General features: G+C 39.0%; 1 protein-coding gene across 1 annotated transcript in view; it reads right to left on the bottom strand.

Annotated features, from left to right (window-relative positions):
- Window positions 1-18,934, bottom strand: part of SORCS3 (sortilin related VPS10 domain containing receptor 3) — a 545,070-nt gene that overhangs the window by 75,812 nt on the left and 450,324 nt on the right. The window contains exons 13-14 of the mRNA XM_061163158.1: window positions 16,496-16,587; window positions 8,483-8,590 (exon numbers count right to left, since the gene is read on the bottom strand). Of these exons, the coding sequence (XP_061019141.1) occupies window positions 8,483-8,590; window positions 16,496-16,587 (200 nt within the window). The remainder of the gene's footprint in view (window positions 1-8,482; window positions 8,591-16,495; window positions 16,588-18,934) is intronic.

Genomic DNA, 18,934 nt, shown 5'->3' with positions numbered 1-18,934 from the left:
TATATAAGGGATTTGAGCATCTGTGAATTTTTGGTACCCACTGTGGTGAGCAGTGTCCTGGAACCAACCACCAGTGGATAACAAGAGATCACTTCCTTCATAAGCAAATAAAATAATTTATGGATAGGGGAAGCTTGTATAAATCATTTCAAAAATTCAATGATATTTGTAACATAGCCACAAAAGATTAGACTGCATGTACCCTCTTGTTCAGAGTCAACAAACTATAGCCAATGGGACAAATCTGGCCCAATGCCTCTTCTGGACGGCCTATAAGCAAACAATGATTTTTATACTTTAAATGGTTGGAGGGGAAGGCAAATGAAGAATCACATTTTATACCATATGAAAACTGTATGAAATTCAAAATTCAGCATCTATAAGTGAATTTTCATTGGAAGACACTGCATTCTGTCTTCCATATCACATATCCATTCACTGTATATTGTCTGTGGTGGCTTTCACACTGGACCAGGAGAACCAAGTAGATGCAGGAAAGACCCTGGAAAGTCTAAAATCTTTACACAGAGAGTCTGCTGACCTCTCCCCTAGTTGGCTAAAGTTCTTCCTGCAGGTGGCCCATTTCTTGATCATTAAACTATGGAGACTGAAAGCATCTCAAATGTCACCCAATGTTAGTTATTTCACTTAATTCTCACATTCACATGAGGAACCCAAAGCTAAAAAAGGTAAGTAAGACATTTAAGATCAGACAGATGGTAAGTGACAGTCTGAGACCTGTCCCTGGAGTGTGACTCTACAAAATCCATGCTCTCAGCCACCACTCACCACAGACAGCAATCTACTGGTCAACATAAGCCTTTTCTTTCCAGACTACTGCCAGCTTTCAGTATGTCCCAGAATCATCCAAAGCCCTTTGGAGTATCATCCAAAGCCCCTATGTAGGCGTGCATTCTGCTTTTGTATTCCTTGGCTCCTACTAAGCAGGCCCTCTCAATGGATGGCAAGTCTGGTGACAACCTGAAGGACCTGAATCCAGCAACCAGCCTGAGAGGCGATGATTTAAGAGTTCCACTGGATTCGCTGATTACTCGAATGACTTACTTTGGGCAAAGTAAAATCAGATTCTTCCAGCAAACAACAGAGAATTGAAAAACAGATCAATGGAAGCAGCGCTGGTTAATTTCCAATGACTTTATCGGATGCAGTTACTAGAGGCTAAACAATACATTTAAGCTCAGGGCTGGGTCTCTGTGTTACACCAGGGCTGTATTTGAGAACATGTTTCTTGCTAAGCATGCAGTCACAGTCTCTTAAGTAGATAGAAGGTCTTTGCTTTTTTTTTTTTTTCTTTCTTTAAAGCCTCTGCAGCTTTGGAGTTTGCATAATTTTCTACAAAAATGTTATCTCTTCCCCCTCACTTCGGCTATTAGTTCTGCTGGTGGAACAATGGATCAGAGATTTATGCCAATTAGAAATGGATTTATACAGGGATTCAGTGAGGCAATTGGCCCTAGACAATTTGCTGAGAGCATCTCTGGTCCTTCCCATTTCTTGCTTTCCCCTCTTCAGGCCAGATTCTTATTGCTCCATGTTTGCTCATACTCTCCCCACATCTGGATACCTTTGCTCCTCCCTCTCTGCAGACACAAAGCCGCACCTATTCTATTTTAATCAGTTCTTTGATATTTAATGGCAACTGCAATTTGTCCCACCCCTTTACCATTTACTTGTTTTCTAGTTTTCATGTGTTTGTCATATTTTTTCAGATAGGTTGTGTTTGAATGGGTCTGTTGTGACTTCGTGTCTGGTAGCAAAGTGGGTAAAATTCTTGGTGAATAACATCCCTGCCCTTCTTGTCCCGAACACCGTGATCCTTTAGTGAACAATCCTTAAAGAATTCTAGTACCTTTCTTCAAATTTCAGTTTTGAGCCTAAGTTTGAAACTCACATTCCTTGCTCTGCTTTCTTCTTACTGAATGTATGAGCTGAGCACTTAATTTCTCTGAGATTCAGCCCAAGGACAATGATCCAGTCTACCTGGTGGGATTACTGTGAGATGTCAGTGAAATCAAGTTTGAGAGAGAGCTCGGCACGACAGCTGACACAAAGGAAGGAGTAGAGCAGATGCAGGCTGGCTGACGCTTGCTCCTGCTAGGGAGTCTCTGCTTTCTTCCAAGGAAGCTGAACCTCTCCCTTTGGGGATTTCTTTTCTCCTGACAGGCTGCCAGGTTCTCCTTGGCCCCTGTAAAGGATCAACTAAATCACAACCAACTGGTTAAAATATTTCATATCAAGAAAGAATTTCAAATGTTGCTTTGAGACTGAAGAAAAGCAGTGTTTTTCCATCTGATGTCACATCTGAGCCAAGCAAAAGAGAACTCTCCTTAAAACACTAATTTGGGGGCCAATAGCCAACCAAAGAAACCCAAGTGCTCTAACAGCCACGGGCACCTCTTCGACTGGAAAGCCTCTGCTTGAAACGGCAATAGGCCCTCCAGCTTGTCAATCATCCAGCCCCATTCTCAGCCTTAAGTAGTAAGAATGGTCACATTTCACTATGAACTATGAATTAGACTAGACTAGATGGTTCCTGTCAAAGTTACCTGGAGGATGTTGAAATAATAACCTTTGAAGAGACAGTGGAAAAAAGAGCAATAAAAGCAAGTAAATCCCATGCCTGCAAGCTGGGGACTGTCTCCCCCACACAAATTCCTCTATAAAAGCACCGTGTTAGAAGGTTGCATGCTCCTGAGCTTTGGCTTCTGGTAGAAGTGGAAGCTGGAAAGAGTCTGTGGCTGGTGGAGGAAATAAGAAATTCCGGGGATGCTCCTTATTCTCTCACTGTCCTTCTGTGCCCACTGCCATTCTACCCCCTGCTTCATCACTGCACATTTGCACAGAGACATGCACCGCTCAGATTCCTCCCCAACTCCAGGCTCCCATAATTTGCAACTCCTGGATTCTGATCACATAGAGCACTTCAGAATATCTGGGGTCTATAACGTTCATTTTTGCATTCAATCAATCAATCATATATATGGTTAAACCCTCAGTGCTAGTAAAAAACTGATGCAAATAGTAGTCAAAGAATAAGGTACACAGAGATCTTCCCTCATGGGAACTTAAAGTCTGTGTGTGCGCGCACTTGTTTGCATTTTTGCCTGTGTGTGTGTTTACGTGTACACACATATCTCTGTATCTTAAGGGTAGGTGAAGAGGGAGGGGAAGCTACTAAACCAACTGCCACTTTTGTTAATATGTATTGCCTAAAGTGTTGTGAAGGAAAAGATATATGAGGTAGGACTACATATAACATGGGGCCCCAACCTTTTCCGGTGGGTTAAAGGAAGATGTGCCAGAAAGACTAATACATAAGCTGAGACCTGAAAGATACTTAATTAGAAGCTTGGTTATTAAGTGGGGAAGACAGGTATATTCCAGAAGGATACACAGACAAAGACCCCAGGGCAGGAAGGTACCAGTGAATCAGAGAAGGGAGATTAGAGCATGCGGGCCAGAAATGAGTTCTAGACATGGACTCAGTGTAGGTATTTGTAGACCATTCAATGAGTTTGGACTTTATCTGAAAGGCAATGGAAACCTTCCACTTTGGAGAAGACTTTTGAAGAAGGGTTTTGAGAAGAGGAGTGATGTTTCCATATTTTCAATTTCAAGAACACTCTGAATATAAGTCAAATTCCTAAATATAACCTAATACCCTTCATAGGTTCTACTGCTTAATATCACTTAACCTCAGTCATATGCTCTCATGATTCTTTGCTTTGAAGTCACTCATTCTTTCAACCAATAATTACTGATTTCTACTATGCACCTACTCCCGTTTTAGGCATTGCAGTTATAGTACTCAGCAAAACTATTAAAAATGTGTGCTTTCTTTGAACTATTACCTATAAATTGGTTTTCTACTGGTGAACTGCTATTGAAACTTCCAGACTGACTCAGTTGTCACCTTTCGTATATGTGAAGTTTTTACTTCCTTCTACCTATATCCTGGTTTTCTAACTAGGATTTCCTGAAGATTGTGTATCTCATTTCCCCCCACATCAACACACTGGACTGAGAGCTCCTTAAAGGTAGAAAGAGCTATATTTACCTTTTTAATATCCCATAAAGGAGTCTAAAATAAGAATCTCATTAAATGTTTTTGAATTAATTAACTATGTAGTAGTCAGGGCTCTCTAGAGAAACAGAGTGAATAGGTGATAGCGATAGAAAAAGACACAAAGATAGAGATGGGAAAGAGAGAGAGAGACTTATTATATGGAACGGGCTTATACATATATGGGGGCTGACATGTCCCAAGACCTGCAGAGTGGTTTAGCAAGCTGGCGACACAGAAGGGCCAGTGGTGGAATCCCAAGCTTGAACCTCAGGAAAAGTGGAAGTTTCCATTGGAGTCAAAGGGAAGAAAAAGCCATGTCCCATTCCAAATGCAGCCAGGCAAGAAGCATTCTCTCTTGCCTAGGGAAGAGTTAGCCTTTTAGTTCCTTTTAGTTCTATCCAGATTTTCACCTGATTGGATAAGTTCCACCACATTAGAGAGAATGATCTGTTTTACTGGGTCTACTGATTTAAATGCTAATCTTACCCAAAAACACCTTCACAGAAGCATCCACAATAATGTCTGACCAAGTGTCTAGGTACCTCATGACCCAGTCAAGTTGACACATAACATTAACCATCACAAACTTACAAATATTTAAATGAATGTAACAGGATAAGGCAATAAAACCTCAGTGTGAATGAGTTAACCTTTCTTTCTGCCTGACTCTAGTTGAACATCAGAGTCAGGGTTAACAAGAAAGAGGAAAGATACAGAATTCAAATAACCGACATCATTATTTGAATTACATCATTAGTAAGTTTTTGGTTAAATGGCAAGGTTAAGCAATCTTGTCCTGAAATGGACTTCCTGTCCTTGAAATTCGTAAGGGATATATAAAATTTTTTGAACTCCTGCTTCAGTCTTTGCATGGCCATTCCTTGAAGAAAAGCAGTGGTCATCCTAGTGGGTCACTTGGTTTTAAAGTCTTTTTTAAACCTAAAATCAAGACAGAAATTGCCTCTTGGCAATCATTCCAGAGACTACCCTTCTGCTATCAAAAGGGCCTTGGGTCATTTTCATACTACAGAAACTTTGAATTTAATGAAAACTTAAAAATAGGAAGCTTGAATTGTTTAGTCAGTTGGGTGTTTGCTTCCAAAACTCATCTTTATTCCATTAAAGACAAACACCTGCCTGTCTCAAATCCCATATAAGAAACTCATGCACTATTCTAGTTCCTTTTCTACTTACTAACATTTAAAGGATCTTGATAAGCAAGGTAGAAGGAGGACAAAACTCTACCACACTCCTTGGAGTCTTAATGGGGAGGAAAGGAAAACAGAAGGGCCATATCATCTTTTCAGTAAATGGTTTAGCCCTGAGGTCAACCTCCTCCTTCATATCCATGTGACCAACTAAACCCCATCTGAAGTTAAGAAAAAAAAGTATTACCGTTCATGATTAGATAAATACAGAATTTAAACTGTGGCCTTAAACTTGCCAGGGAGTGCCAAGTCATGTAGAGATTGGTATATAAGCACTATTATTCAAAGTAATGCCCAAGAGAAGCATGAGATGAGTTCAGAGTGGCCACATAGGAGAGCACGCAGGATAAATCACATAAAGAGATGAGAACACAGAATAAAAGGAGGACTAGTATATCTCTTTGCTACATAAACAGGGAAAAGCTAACCTTAGGACCATTTGTATTGTCACTGTTCGATCTAGAGCTGTGTCAATCTTCTAGGGCTTGTCATCAGATCTGAAAAGCCACATCTGACTTGATAAATTCAAAGGAGATTGCACAATCTTCTTAAGTGTAGGTACCTTTGCCCTATAGAACTTGGAACTCATAACTTAAAACCCTTTAGTGGTTGTATTACAGGAGGTCCTAGAAAAGAAGGCATTCTTTTCATAGCTAAGTGACAAAGTATGGGAAATAATTTGGAAAAGTCAACTTACAAAAAAAGGTGGTATTCCTAGTATTCTGTAATGTGCTTCCTGGAGTTCCTACGAAAATATTTTCATCTCTTGGCAGAGTATTCTGCATAACATGACAGAGTCATTTGTGTCATATTTATTTAATGCACAAGTATGCAAAGTTCACAAGGACTGGGGTTTCTTCTTGATTTGCTCATCAATAAGAGTATCTGGCAAAAAGGTACCACTAGTTTTTTAGTAGTATAACTTTATGAAGGTTTTGCCACAATCCTAGATCCTTGGAATTTCTCTCTCATTTGTGTATCTCTGTTGTCTAAATCTCTCCATATATAGATGTGTATCTATGTGTACATGTATATGTGTGCATATGTCTATATACAAAAATACTTGCACATACATATTCATTATATAAATATATCTACATATTTCTCAAATCATTTATATTTTAGAAATAAAATTTGTATTATGATAGTGTCTTTGAATATTTAGTCTTTGTGTTTATGCAATACATCATTGCTGTGTATTCACCAAATGCTGAAGCTTTAGATGCTAAGCATTAATAACATCTATATCTTAAATACTATCTATGGCCTGAACAGCTAAACTTGCATACAATGTTGTTAACTCTTAATAATCAAGCGACTCACCAGCTTACCCACAGAGTTCATTTGTTATCATAGAAATTTTAACCAGAAATTTAGATGGTAAGATATCTGTTTTAGAGGATATTTTAGGGGAATGAAAAGAAATTGCTGGAAAAACTCAAATTAAAGCTGTACTTCCTGAGTAACAAATTCTACAGGAAATCCTCACACTGTACAACAAAATTGTCCAGAGAAGTCCTGTCATGGCAAAGCTTTGCACCTAAGGACACCAGTTACAAACGAAATACATCCACTGGGAAGATTTACAATAGTTCTTCATAGGGTTTGACATCATGTCTTTCACTTTTCAACCATAGAGTCTATGTGCCAAACACAAACAACATGCTCAAAAATGAGTGTTAAGGCTTTAAAAGACACATTTTACAAACCCTTGAAGTTTGAGGGAAGTCTGTACAGGCAATTTGGAAAATTCAGAGAGAGTTAAAGATAATTTAAAATCACTCTTTGCTGCATTTGTTCCAAATAATTTTAAAGACATACTGTGGAGCCAAATTTTCTGTTATGAACATTTTTTAAATAATGAGGACATTGAGAATCCTATAGGACTCTTGCTGTAGACAAATCCTATAGACAAGAAACCCCTTTGCAGTGTTTCTGCTGAGTTTCTTAGGACTGGACTTTTGTCCACTTGTTTTGTTTGCTTGTTTTCCCCAATTTGTGCACCATTTTCCATCATGGCTGGGTTCTTTCTGTATTTCTCAAAGCTCAGAGAAGTGGCTGGACAACTCTCTGGATATGAGGATGGAAGAGGAGGTGAGGAACATGGTAAAAGTGGTCCAGTCTCGGGCTAGACTATAACATTTGATCAAAACTGCATATCCACAGCTAAAAATAATTTTTTAACATCACTCTGGAGGAAAAGTAAAGCACAGGAATTAGCCATTTCCCTCCTCCTCAAAGCTCATCAGTCTCTCCGGGAAGACTGATTCTAGCTATAAAGAAATTAATGAACACAAAGGTTAAAAGAACAGCAGTCTCTCTTAGAGTAAAAAGACAACCTTCCCCCAAACCAGTCCAGAAGCACTCTGTAACTTTCTGTGACAACTCCACAGTACAGCAAATTCCCCTTAATCTTGCTCAGAAGACTCCCTTCTTTCTGTCTAGTGAATAATTAAAGTGTAAAGTATTCCAGTCTCTTGGGAGTGGGGAAGGTGAGGTGAGGTGCGCTTTGGTATTACTGGTGAAGTATTACCATAACTATTCCCCACACTCCTCTATATACACAAGTGCACACAAACACACATGGGTCATCCATTTTTTGAGAATTAGATTTTGATATATTTTTAGAAAACATCAAGCTATCTTCTTTAATATTCATAAAGTACTTTGGGACTTTATGTAGCTTTCAGATATATATCCCCACCATCTATGCTCACTGTAAAGGACTATGGAAAATTCTTCACAGCAAATGAATCTGAAGTGGAACAACAGTAACTGTGTGTGTATGTGTCTCACAGACTCCAGGAGGTTCCCTTTAAACATTCCCTGTTTTCAGTAAATTGGCTGTTTTATTCCCTCTGTTCCCATCCTTAGTCCTTTACTGAGCTGTTTTGGAAAGAGAAAACACATTTGAAGCCTTAAGTTTTCTGTTTGCTTGGGTTTTGGATAAATGGAAATTTATTACAATACACTAATTCCATGAGAAACCTTAACTTTTCTGTGAAGCCCAGCTTCTCCAATCCCGTCAGTATCCATTTGAATTTGTGGGTGTGAGCATCTTACAGATGAGGAAACTGGCCCAGAGACTGAAATGCTTTGGTGTAAGCCTCCCTGGGGAAAACCCACAGCCTCCATGGAAGCAGAAGCCAAGCCCCTGAATTCTTCTCAGCCACAAAGAAGTACTCACGTCATAATCTGGGTCTCCACGCCTGCCTCCACCAGGGCCCCGTCCACAAAGAGAGGAACCGAAGTGAAACCATACTTGTCCCAGGAGTGGCCCTCGTCAAAACTCACCCTGGGTTGGAAACAAGTACATGGAAGAGAGAGCTGAAGAGAGAACCACACTCTTTCACAACTGTTTTTCAGGTTATTAAATTCTCCTCTTATCTCATTTTATGGCAGTCTGGATTATCAATAGGCATTAATCTTCAATTTTCAATCTTCTCTATATTATTATGAGATTTGATCAAAACGGCATTTCCAAGCCCAGGCAGAGACAGCCCCAAGAACTGCAAAAATATTTCAACATCCTAGAATTGGGGGGGAAAAAAAGAAAAAACAAGCCAGGCAGGCGGGCTTAGTGGATGGAGTGTCACGTTTCAAGTACTCAGAATGGAACCTGAGCTTCAGTTTACAGCACAATCAACTCAGTCTCTGGAGTTTTTGACAGGGATAAATTGAGTAGTGTGGGGTGTACCGTATGGGAAGGGAGGTGTGTGTCTTTCAGATCAAAAATAGCAATTTCCTATTTGTTCAGAATGGATCAAGTATCATTTTCCCTCCCTGATGTCACTTTAAGGGGCTCTTAGGGACAAGTACTGAGTGCCTGAGACATCCTGGGCAACACTGGTCCATCTTTTGACCAGTGAGAAGAGAAGGCCCGGCCCTTTGTGGACACAGCATCTGAAACTCTTTAAAAGGATGTTGCTTAGTGAAGAAGATTTGAGCAATCTTGAGCGGTCAATTCCTTAATAATATCCCTTTCTTGATATTATGGAGTTCCCAACTGTTGCTTGATTTAACCAGAGGACAAAATTCAAAGACCATCTTCTCTGAGAAGCTTTTCTCAACACTCCTCCTTCCCCAAAGCAGCTTTACTTACTTCATTTTCTGCGATCCTTTTGGCCTGGTTAGTTCTTAATCCTTCTCTGACTCCACAACACACAGTTCTCTGAGTTCAACTATAGAAACTATTTTCCTACAACATTCAGGCCTTCCCCATCATAGTGCTGACTGAATTCTTAACTCACCTTGAATCCCTCTGTTCAACATTATAATCGTGTGAATTCAGGAGTCACATAGGTTTTGCTCATTGTCTGATCCCCTCCCACGCCCTTGATATCACCTTTATTATAATGCTTCTTACCTGATATTACATACAGTTTTAAAACTTTCGTCTGACTCTCTCACTGAGCTGTAATCTTTTTGAGGTTAAAGACCATACTATTCATTTTTGCATTCCTAGTAATTAGCAGAAACATTGGCACATGGTACTAAATAAATGTTAAATGAATATATAAATTAAAAAAGGAATGATTAAGAAAACTCTTCTAATCTATCCAGTCACTTTTCAAGCATGACTTATGCTAACATCCATGAATAGATACAAATCTCTGACCCCATTACTAGTCAGCCTACTCAGTCCAGTCTCTACAAATGTGGCTCTTTACCTTATTCTCTCTCCCCAAATAAACTGATCTTAAAAATGAGAAAGTCAATCTCTTTACTCAGCTAGAAAAACTAGTCTGTCATGAAACAAGTTTTATATTTCTGGTATACCTAGGCCTGCTTTTATAAACAAAATCAGACAGTGGTCATAAAATTTTTTCAGTTCAGTTCAGTTGCTCAGTTGTGTCCATCTCTTTGCAACCCCATAGACTGCAGCATGCCAGGCTTCCCTGTCCATCACCAACTCCCGGAGCTTGCTCAAACTCATGTCCATCGAGTTGGTGATGCCATCCAACCATCTCATCCTCTGTTCCTAAATTATCAGCATCAGTCTTGACTTTTATTTTCTCTTGATCAACTTTACTGAGATATCTTTGACATTAAAAAATTGTACATTTTATTTAAAGTGTAAAATGATATTTTAGTAGATAGATAGAGATATAGAGAAAGGTTGGTCATAATGAGGGGGTGGGAGTGGAGAGTGGGCAGGAGGGAGAAAGGTACAAAGTTTCAGTTATGAAAGATGAATGAGTTCTTGGAGATCTAATGTACAGCATGATGATGATAGTTAACGATCTCACTTCGACATTTACAGACTTGGCTTATTCTTTTAATAGGCTGAGGCTACATAATCATTGATGTGGAACCAGAGGAAGTTGGGCAAATCTGACCTGCTTCTCACAGAAATGAGTTTTTCATTTTAAAAGTGAAAGTATAATTAGGAATGGGTTTACCTTTCCTGCCATGTATCCTCTTGCTTTGATTCCTAATGAATCACAGGTGCTTCAAAATATGTCATGGCTGCTAACTAGTTAACTCTATCTGGTAAGTACAGGAGGTAAAAAAAAAAAAAAAAGTATTGATTTAGCTCCTGGTTTATTTTGACAACTTTGGATTAACTAATTATTGTCTTGATAGGAAGAAGTCAAAGTGGTTATTAAAGGCCTCTGTCTTGGTCTCATTCTCAGTTTCCTTAATGATGAAGGTCAGTTATTAACACCAGCAGAAAAAAATTGCAGTGAGTGCCACCAGCATCCCAGGGAAGGAGGAGCCTTCAAATCACTACCATTAACAGGGCAGAGGACAACCATCTTTACTTTATACATGAAGATAAGATACCACAAAGTAAAAACAGAGGGACCATTCACAGCCTTCTGAGCTCTTAGTTCTGAGATGGAAGTTCCGAAGAAAAACGAAGCCCACGGTGGAGAAATAGGTTGTTGGAAAATAAAAGCATGCTGCATGAACTGAATCTACATGAAAAAGCAAAAGCATGGATTAAATGGAAGGATAGGATCAGGCAAAAAAAACTAGGAAATGCCAACATCCAAGTGTGAAGGCTAACATAGATAATAACCAAAGTCTACAGCTGATATAAAATGAACACAAACAAGGGGACAATCTCCAGAGCCAGGCTGAGGGATGAATGCTGTGACTATAATTTATGGTCTGCGTATCACTAGGAAGCCCAAGTTTGTGCCATTCAAGTGACTTTCTGAGATCAGTAATTTCTAGCACCCAAATTTCTCACACTGAGATGATAATTATTAAAACTAAAACTCCTAAAGAAAATCCAAAAAATACAACATTATAAAAGTTAATCTCTTGAGTATCAGAAATTTGGGTCTGCCATTTGTGAAAGCTATTCTTTCAGATAACTAACTAGGAGTTTTTAATGTTCTGAAGTAACTATATTGAATGGTAACCCCACAGGACCCACCTTCTCCTCAATTTTTAGCTCATTAATGGGCAAGACAAAGGAACTGGGAATTCTCTTAGGCCTACAGGTGAAGCTGAAATGATAAGATCACCAGTACCAGGGAGACAGGAGTAAAGTTACCACTGACCTCTAAATAGTGACAAGACAGGACTATAAAAGGAAGAATTCACCCATGAATATTCAATTATGTGCCTGCTCTGGCAGTAGCCTATGTGTAGGGATACAGCAGTGAACACGAAATATCCTAGTTTCACTGGAATTGTATTCTAGTTTGAGGAGACAAACAACATGTAGATAAATGGGCTAAAAATATATGTTAAAAGTAAGTGTCATGAAGACAGTTAAAATAGAGTGATATGATAGAGAGTGAAGCTACTTTGCATTGAAAATTTAAGAAAGTCCTCTCTGAGGAGGTGACATTTAAACTGAGATCTGAATGATAATAAGGAATTTGCTATGCAAAGATCAAGGTGAGAGCCATTCTGGAAGGCAGATCTGTTGTGAAATGAAGAATAGAAGGCCGGTAGGTGGTAGTAGATTAGTGGAAGAGGGATTGATAGGAGGAAATGGAGTCAAGAAAACAAGGCTGGGGCAGATTACAAATGACTTTGCTTCCGAATTGAAATGAGAGAGAGAAGATCTGATTTAACCATTACAAGAAAACTTTTATTCCTTTGTGGTGAGTGGACTGTCAGGGCCCAAACAGGATGTAGGGAGATGAATCAGTGCGTGTGTTGGGGGGGGGGGGGTGTTGGGGGGAAGGGGAGGTGTGGTAATTGTAGGAGACCAAATAAGAGAAGGGGCTTGGACAGAGGTTATAATAGTGGATATAGAAAGAGATGGCGAGATCGAGGCTATTCTTACAGGTAAAGTCAATAAGACTTTTAGGATATTTTTACAGATAAAATCAATAGACTTTTGCTTGAACAAAAAGAAATCACACACAGCATGAATTTGGGGGGTTAAGCAACTGAGGTAGGAAAATGGGAAGAATCGAGAAGCAAAGCTTTCTGTTGTTTTGTTTCTGCTCAGTCCACCCAGGCTGAGATGTGCTTTGGATTTCCACGCTTAACACTGTCAAGAAGTCCTTTGGATGGATGCATCCAGATTTCTGGAGAGAGATCAAAGCCAGGCATGTAGATTTGGCTGTCACTTGTAAGACAGGACCAACTTAAAGCAGAATAATTTATTTTAAAATAAAAGCAAAGATTCCCATAGCCAGAGAAAGGAAAAAGAATAATTCTCATGAGAAGCTCAAGCTGAAAAAAACAAAACAAAAAAAAAGCTTAGGTGATTGTCAATCACAAGATAAATATTTTCCAGCAAGGTCACTTTTGTGATAATAAGTCATTGTGAGTCTAGGGTGTGTTCACAGACAGCTAGCATACGTAAGAGAAGAAAGAATCCTTTCACCAGATCCTAAACACTATGTTCAGTTTCAATCATTGTAGAAAACTGACAATCAATGTGATTAAAATTAAGAAACAAGTTGTTCTAGAAACAGGTTCTATGAATTAAATCAAGCTTAAGGGAAAGAAGAATAAGAGCTGAATAATTTACCATCGCCTTTTAACTTTTTAAGTAAGAAAGATCCAAGTAGTTCAGCACACAAAAATAATTGCTGCCTACAGAAAAGGAGTAATGTCTGTGAATGAAATTAGAAAGTGGATAGATGCGTGAAAATATCAATTAAAAAATACAGATAGAATAAGGTAGAAAAGATTTGTATTCTCATAATTGTTCTAAAAAGGAAAGTCAAATATTTGAACAACAACAACAAAAAATGAGTATCTGTTTTGTCCTTTGGCATATCCCAACCCCTACACTAATACTGGATAAAAAGTATAGGCTCAATGAATATGTGAGAAATAAATGAACAAATGCATGGAATCAGTCTTGAATTGCATATCTGATCTTCCCACAAGAACTTCCCACAAGTTAGAAAGCCTAGACAGAGCCATCTCTTTAGGTCCTTTCCAAGTGTAGGACTCTAAAATTCACACCCATTTCTGGAACAGATTTACTCTGCATAGGTCTGGGCAGCAGAGCAAGGACTGATGGACAGAAATAGAAAGGAGATTCATTATTGTTCAGCACAGAGCTAACGTTCTGACAACGAAAGCTGACGTACAAGGTGGGACTCCATCTGTAAGTCGGTCAGCTCCGTGCTGGCCTGGCGAGGTGGGTGTCTCACGAGTTGTCAGACAGGGGTCTGCTGTACCGTGCCTCCTCCAAGACCCTTCCTAACTCCACGCATTGGTGACTTGATCATACTGAGATGAGAGCCACTAAAAGGAATAAAGTCTTTCAACAACAATCAGAGTCCTCCCCTGAATACGCTAGCACAGAAATAGAGTTATAATGGTCATCGATGATCAATGTTCCTCGCTTCGGTTAGGTGTATTGCTCCATTTTACATTATCCCAAACGCATGAGGTGACGGCAATGAAGCTACATGGAAGTCCTTAAGAATAGCACATGCACTTTCACTTCTCAGAGGCACGTACTGGTTGGAACTATTGTTTTCATGTGAATGTTTCTCTGAACAAAAACTCCAGGGCTCACAGCACTTATAGAAGAGCAAAGGAACGAAAATGGCCAGGTGATGTTTTGTTTCCAGTTTCCAAGAACATTCCATTGAAAGGAGACACTGACAGTTTGTCAGGGCTAAGCAAACAGTAGGATTCCTGTCTACCCGCTGATGAGTAACTCCATTATAAGTTTTCATTAGAGCATCGCATTCCATGGGGCTCCATTGTTCATTTCACTCTAATGCTTCTAAGGTACAAAGGTAATACTAATAACACTGGATGGAGGGCTTACCTGAAATAGCACTTAAATTCTAATCTCAATGGATCTAAGTGTACACAGCCACAAATGGATGGGTTCATTTGTATGCTGTTTTGTCTCCATGCATATCTAGCTACCTATCATTTCAATTTATAGGAAACAGCATGCCTTGTTAGCTGAGCTAAAGTTTCCCCAGCTTTTCAATTATGGTTCCAATTTTTTCTGAAAGGTGATATAGCTATTATTTAAATTTGAGAGCCACTATACCCTTGCAGGAGAGTGGGTAGGCCAATGTCTTTTTCTTATGCAAATATATATACATCTGTGTGTGCTGCCAAAATAATGTCAGTCTGAGACCTACTACAGAAAAGAACAATGAACTGATTCCTTAACCTTTCTTCCACTTAAAATAAGCTATTTGTTTACCTTGAAGGTTGTAACTTAATTAGAAGCTACTGGTGATGAAGAAATTGCATTTGATTTTCACAAACGTGCAACTCATAAGCCAGCCAGAGACAAAGTCAAGAAGTTTATGAGGAAATATTGATGATAATGATAAGGTCAGGCCCTTACAAAACACTCAGCTTTGAAAAAGGAGTGCAAAAAACTCTTGAACGAGTTAAGTGCCATTGTTGTTTGCTGACACACTCAGCCACTGACATTTAACCATTGCAGGGACTATTTCAGAAAAGGGCATTCACTAGTAGGCAAGTAAGTAGACACCATGGGTGGTAACTAACTTTAGGGAAATATTTGTACCATTTGTGACAGTATCAACATCCTCTAAGTGGAAGAAACTTTGTTTCAAGAGCTTAGTTTGAACAATCGTCTTTAATCTTTTGTAGATTGAAGTGAACAAGGTGGCCAAATTGGGGTAATATTATCATTACTATTATAAGAGAAAATTCAGTAGGAATATAGCTATTTTTTTTTCCTGAGGTCTATAAATATTTATTTTCCCAACCCCTCAAAAAAATATTTCATGGAATAAGGGAAATATCAAACTTTGTATTAATGACTTTGAGAAGCAACATTTGATCCTGTTGCATTTTCCTGAGAGAACATTAAATAATTTTCCCAAGTTGGATAGCAATGCTTAGAATACAATGATAAGGGCTAAGAGATGTTACTTTTCTTGGTTAAAAAAAATAAATTAATGAACTTAAGAGTCAAGCTGTCCTCTCTAGAAGTGTAAGCCCCACTCAGTCCTCAACAGAGAGAGCTCTTCCTACCAGAGAGAGAGGTCTTGGTACTAGAAAGAATTACCTACGGATTCAACCCAAATGCATTAAACTTGTGTTTTAGTTCTTCTGAATTCTACCCATCCTTACTTATTCTCTTTCTTGATTCCAACCAAATACAATCTTCAGAGCACTCCCTACGTCTCCTGAATTCCAGGCTTGGTCAGAGTTTTCTTGTCCCTTGGCTTTCCTCCCATCACTTCTGCTCCTGCTCCTGGCATCCTTTCTTTAAGAATCGGCCCTCAGGCCACCTACGGTATGAAGACCCCCACCCCTGCTCACACACTGGGGGCGTGGGGGCTCCATCCAGCCTCAGGATTCCAGCAATGCACAGAGTCAGCATCCTCGTGCAGGCATTGCTTAGATTTCTGATAATATGTGGATGATCTAAACTCGTTACCTTGACTATGATCTCCCAGAGGACAGAGACCATGTAATAACACTCTGTGTACTTATTAAAGTATCTGGAAAATTATCAGGTAAAAGAGAAGCATATTGATGATAGAAACCCAACTTGGTGCTGCCAGGTACTAGCCGTGTAGCTGAGTAATGTATTTAATATGTTTGCATTTTAATACTATTCATTATACTTCCTCATCTAAATCATCTGGTCAGCTACTGTTACCTAAGAGTTGGAGGATGTAATATATATTATATGAAGGGGTGGATAAAGAAATGGATGAAGAAATGGGTAAAATGGGTATAAAACCATGCATAACAACTTGTCCCAATATTTTCCACTGAAAAGTTTTTCATTAATAGGGTAGGAAGCTGTCCTTACCACAAATGCCTGACTGGCAGAGGTGTGTGTTTCATGGCCACGAGGGCGCCACCCCAGTCTAGGAACCAGACATTGTACTCTTCATCAAAGATCTGGAACAACAACAACAACAAGGATCATAGCAACACCTTACATTTGCATGGTGCTTGAAAGTTTACAAAGTTGTTCACATATATTGTTTCATCTAGATTCTGAGCCTTCCAACAATCCTATCAAGAAGTTTGACGAGCAATGTCATCCCCATTTAATAGGTGAAAAAGTGGGCTAGCAGAGAACAAATAACTGTCAACTGTCCCTAATCCACTCAAAGGGCATTTCCAGGGTTCTTTCCCCTAGCGCTGTTCAGTGCGCCACAAGAAATTCAGGCAACAAGACCCATGCTCAACTAGATAACCCAGTGGAAAACACAGCTTCAAAAAACTTTGTCATCTGAGTATGTTACTAGTCAGCTTTCTCTTTCTCATCTTTTCAAATGAGACATTTGCTAATTTGTAACTGGTCTGTGTCTCATTCAGTCATTCAGTCATGTCAGACTCTTTACGACCCCATGGACTACAGCACTCCAGGCTTCCCTATACTTCACCATTTCCCAGAGTTTGCTCAAACTCATGTTCATTGAGTTGATGATGTATCTTATAGTCGAGTTATAAACTTTCTAGGAACTTAAAGGACAATCCCTTTTAGACATGTAGACATTAAAGTCTACATGATAACTGAGTTCTCAGACTTAGCCACCACATCCTAAGTTTCCATGCTAGTTGAATGAAGACTTAAGTTTAGCACTTGGGGATCTTTACGCTAAATGTTCACTGGGACGCCATGCTTCCTGAGATGCAGAGTTACTCATTCTTTGATTCATTCATTTGTCCATTAGCTATCAATTCTTCCACTCACTCATTGATTTATTCAGTGATCCATCCATCCATCTGCATAACCATTTACTAAGCACCTACCATGATGCAAGTCTCAGAGCCTTAGCTCAGACCTAACTCCACATACAGCAACACTTCTACAATTTATGACTTTTAAGTCTGCAACCTAAGACAGAAAAATTTTTCTCCACCAGAGAAAAAGTTATCTCCTCTAGATCTTCTAGAGAAAACTGGAATTAGAGAATTCCTCCAGTTGTTAACCACTAATGGTGGCTCTTACAAGCTGGATGGAGAGGTTGGGATGGTGGGTTAAGTGAGACGTACTATAAAGGGTAAAAAGACATAAGCAGAGTTAAAAAGGAGGGGATAGGAGGAATGGTGTCCCCTGTAAATATAACTCAGAGAACACCATAGAGAAAAGCAAATGGACTCTCGGGCCTAAACCTTTCAATTGGTTTTCTTTCTCATATTTGCTTTTAAATGTCCACACTAATGGTGAGCTTTCAAACACAGAAGACTTAAAGATTATTGTTTTTTATATTCCAGATATAAACATAGACTCTGAGTCTGAGTTCAAAAGTGGACTCTATAAATAGAAGCACTGGATCAAAGTCTGAGAGTAAGGACTACAAGAAGATTCTCAGTATTGAGGAGAAGAAAGAAGTTATTTTTCTTCATACTATCCTTTCTAAAATATTATTCTGGCCACTTCTAACTCTTGCCCTGTCCAGCACTGTAGTGGAAGCTGGAATGCTTAGTTGTTTGGGAAAAGAGACAAGGAAACCGAAGTGGTGACAACACAAGGAAGGAGTGTTGCAGTGGCCACCCGGCCAGGCGAGCTATTTCTTGTATTCAGGGACAATATTTTGTCTGTTGTGAATTTCTGGACCAGAAGAATTTACGTTCCAGTTTCTACCCCATTTGGCACTCATAAGAGAGTATCTTATATTTTGAAAGTATGTTCTTATTTATGTGTCTGTTCCTCATTGAGTTGATTCCCTTGTGGGCAGGAATCTTAATTTATTCTTTGGAGTAGGCCTTATAGTAGTTAATATAGGGGTTGTGTCTAGTATGTCCTTGGTATTTTTTTTTTTTTTTTGATAAGTGGTAGTAGTGAAAGTGACGGCAATGGGGGTGATGATGATGATGATGTTGGTGATGGCAATAAAAATCTTCACTAAGGGGCCCAAACAGAAAGTTGTACAGATAGATTTCAGATAGCTGATTCATCTTCATCATTAAGATATTCAATATTCATCCTTTTTCTTCTTCAGATAGTAACCTTCTCATCTTTAAGGTTTAGTAAAATGTCAACTCTTCTCATGAAGTCTTTCCCAGTTTGCCCAAGTAGAATTAATTCCTCCCATTTCTCTGCAAGTTAATAATGACACTAAAATAACATAATCTAAACTACAGTTATTTATGGACCTGTTTCCTCTACTTAATTTTGAGCTCCATGGGAAAAGGGACTCAAAAGTATTCAATGGCCTCCTCAGGTTTATACTTGATACCTAGTTGACATTGTATAAATCTGTGTTGTCCAATATAGTAGCTACATGAGACAATT

The sequence above is a fragment of the Dama dama genome, chromosome 15 (genome assembly GCF_033118175.1).
Source record: "Dama dama isolate Ldn47 chromosome 15, ASM3311817v1, whole genome shotgun sequence".
In the NCBI taxonomy this organism is placed as follows: domain Eukaryota; kingdom Metazoa; phylum Chordata; class Mammalia; order Artiodactyla; family Cervidae; genus Dama; species Dama dama.
This window is presented reverse-complemented; position numbering and strand designations above follow the sequence as displayed.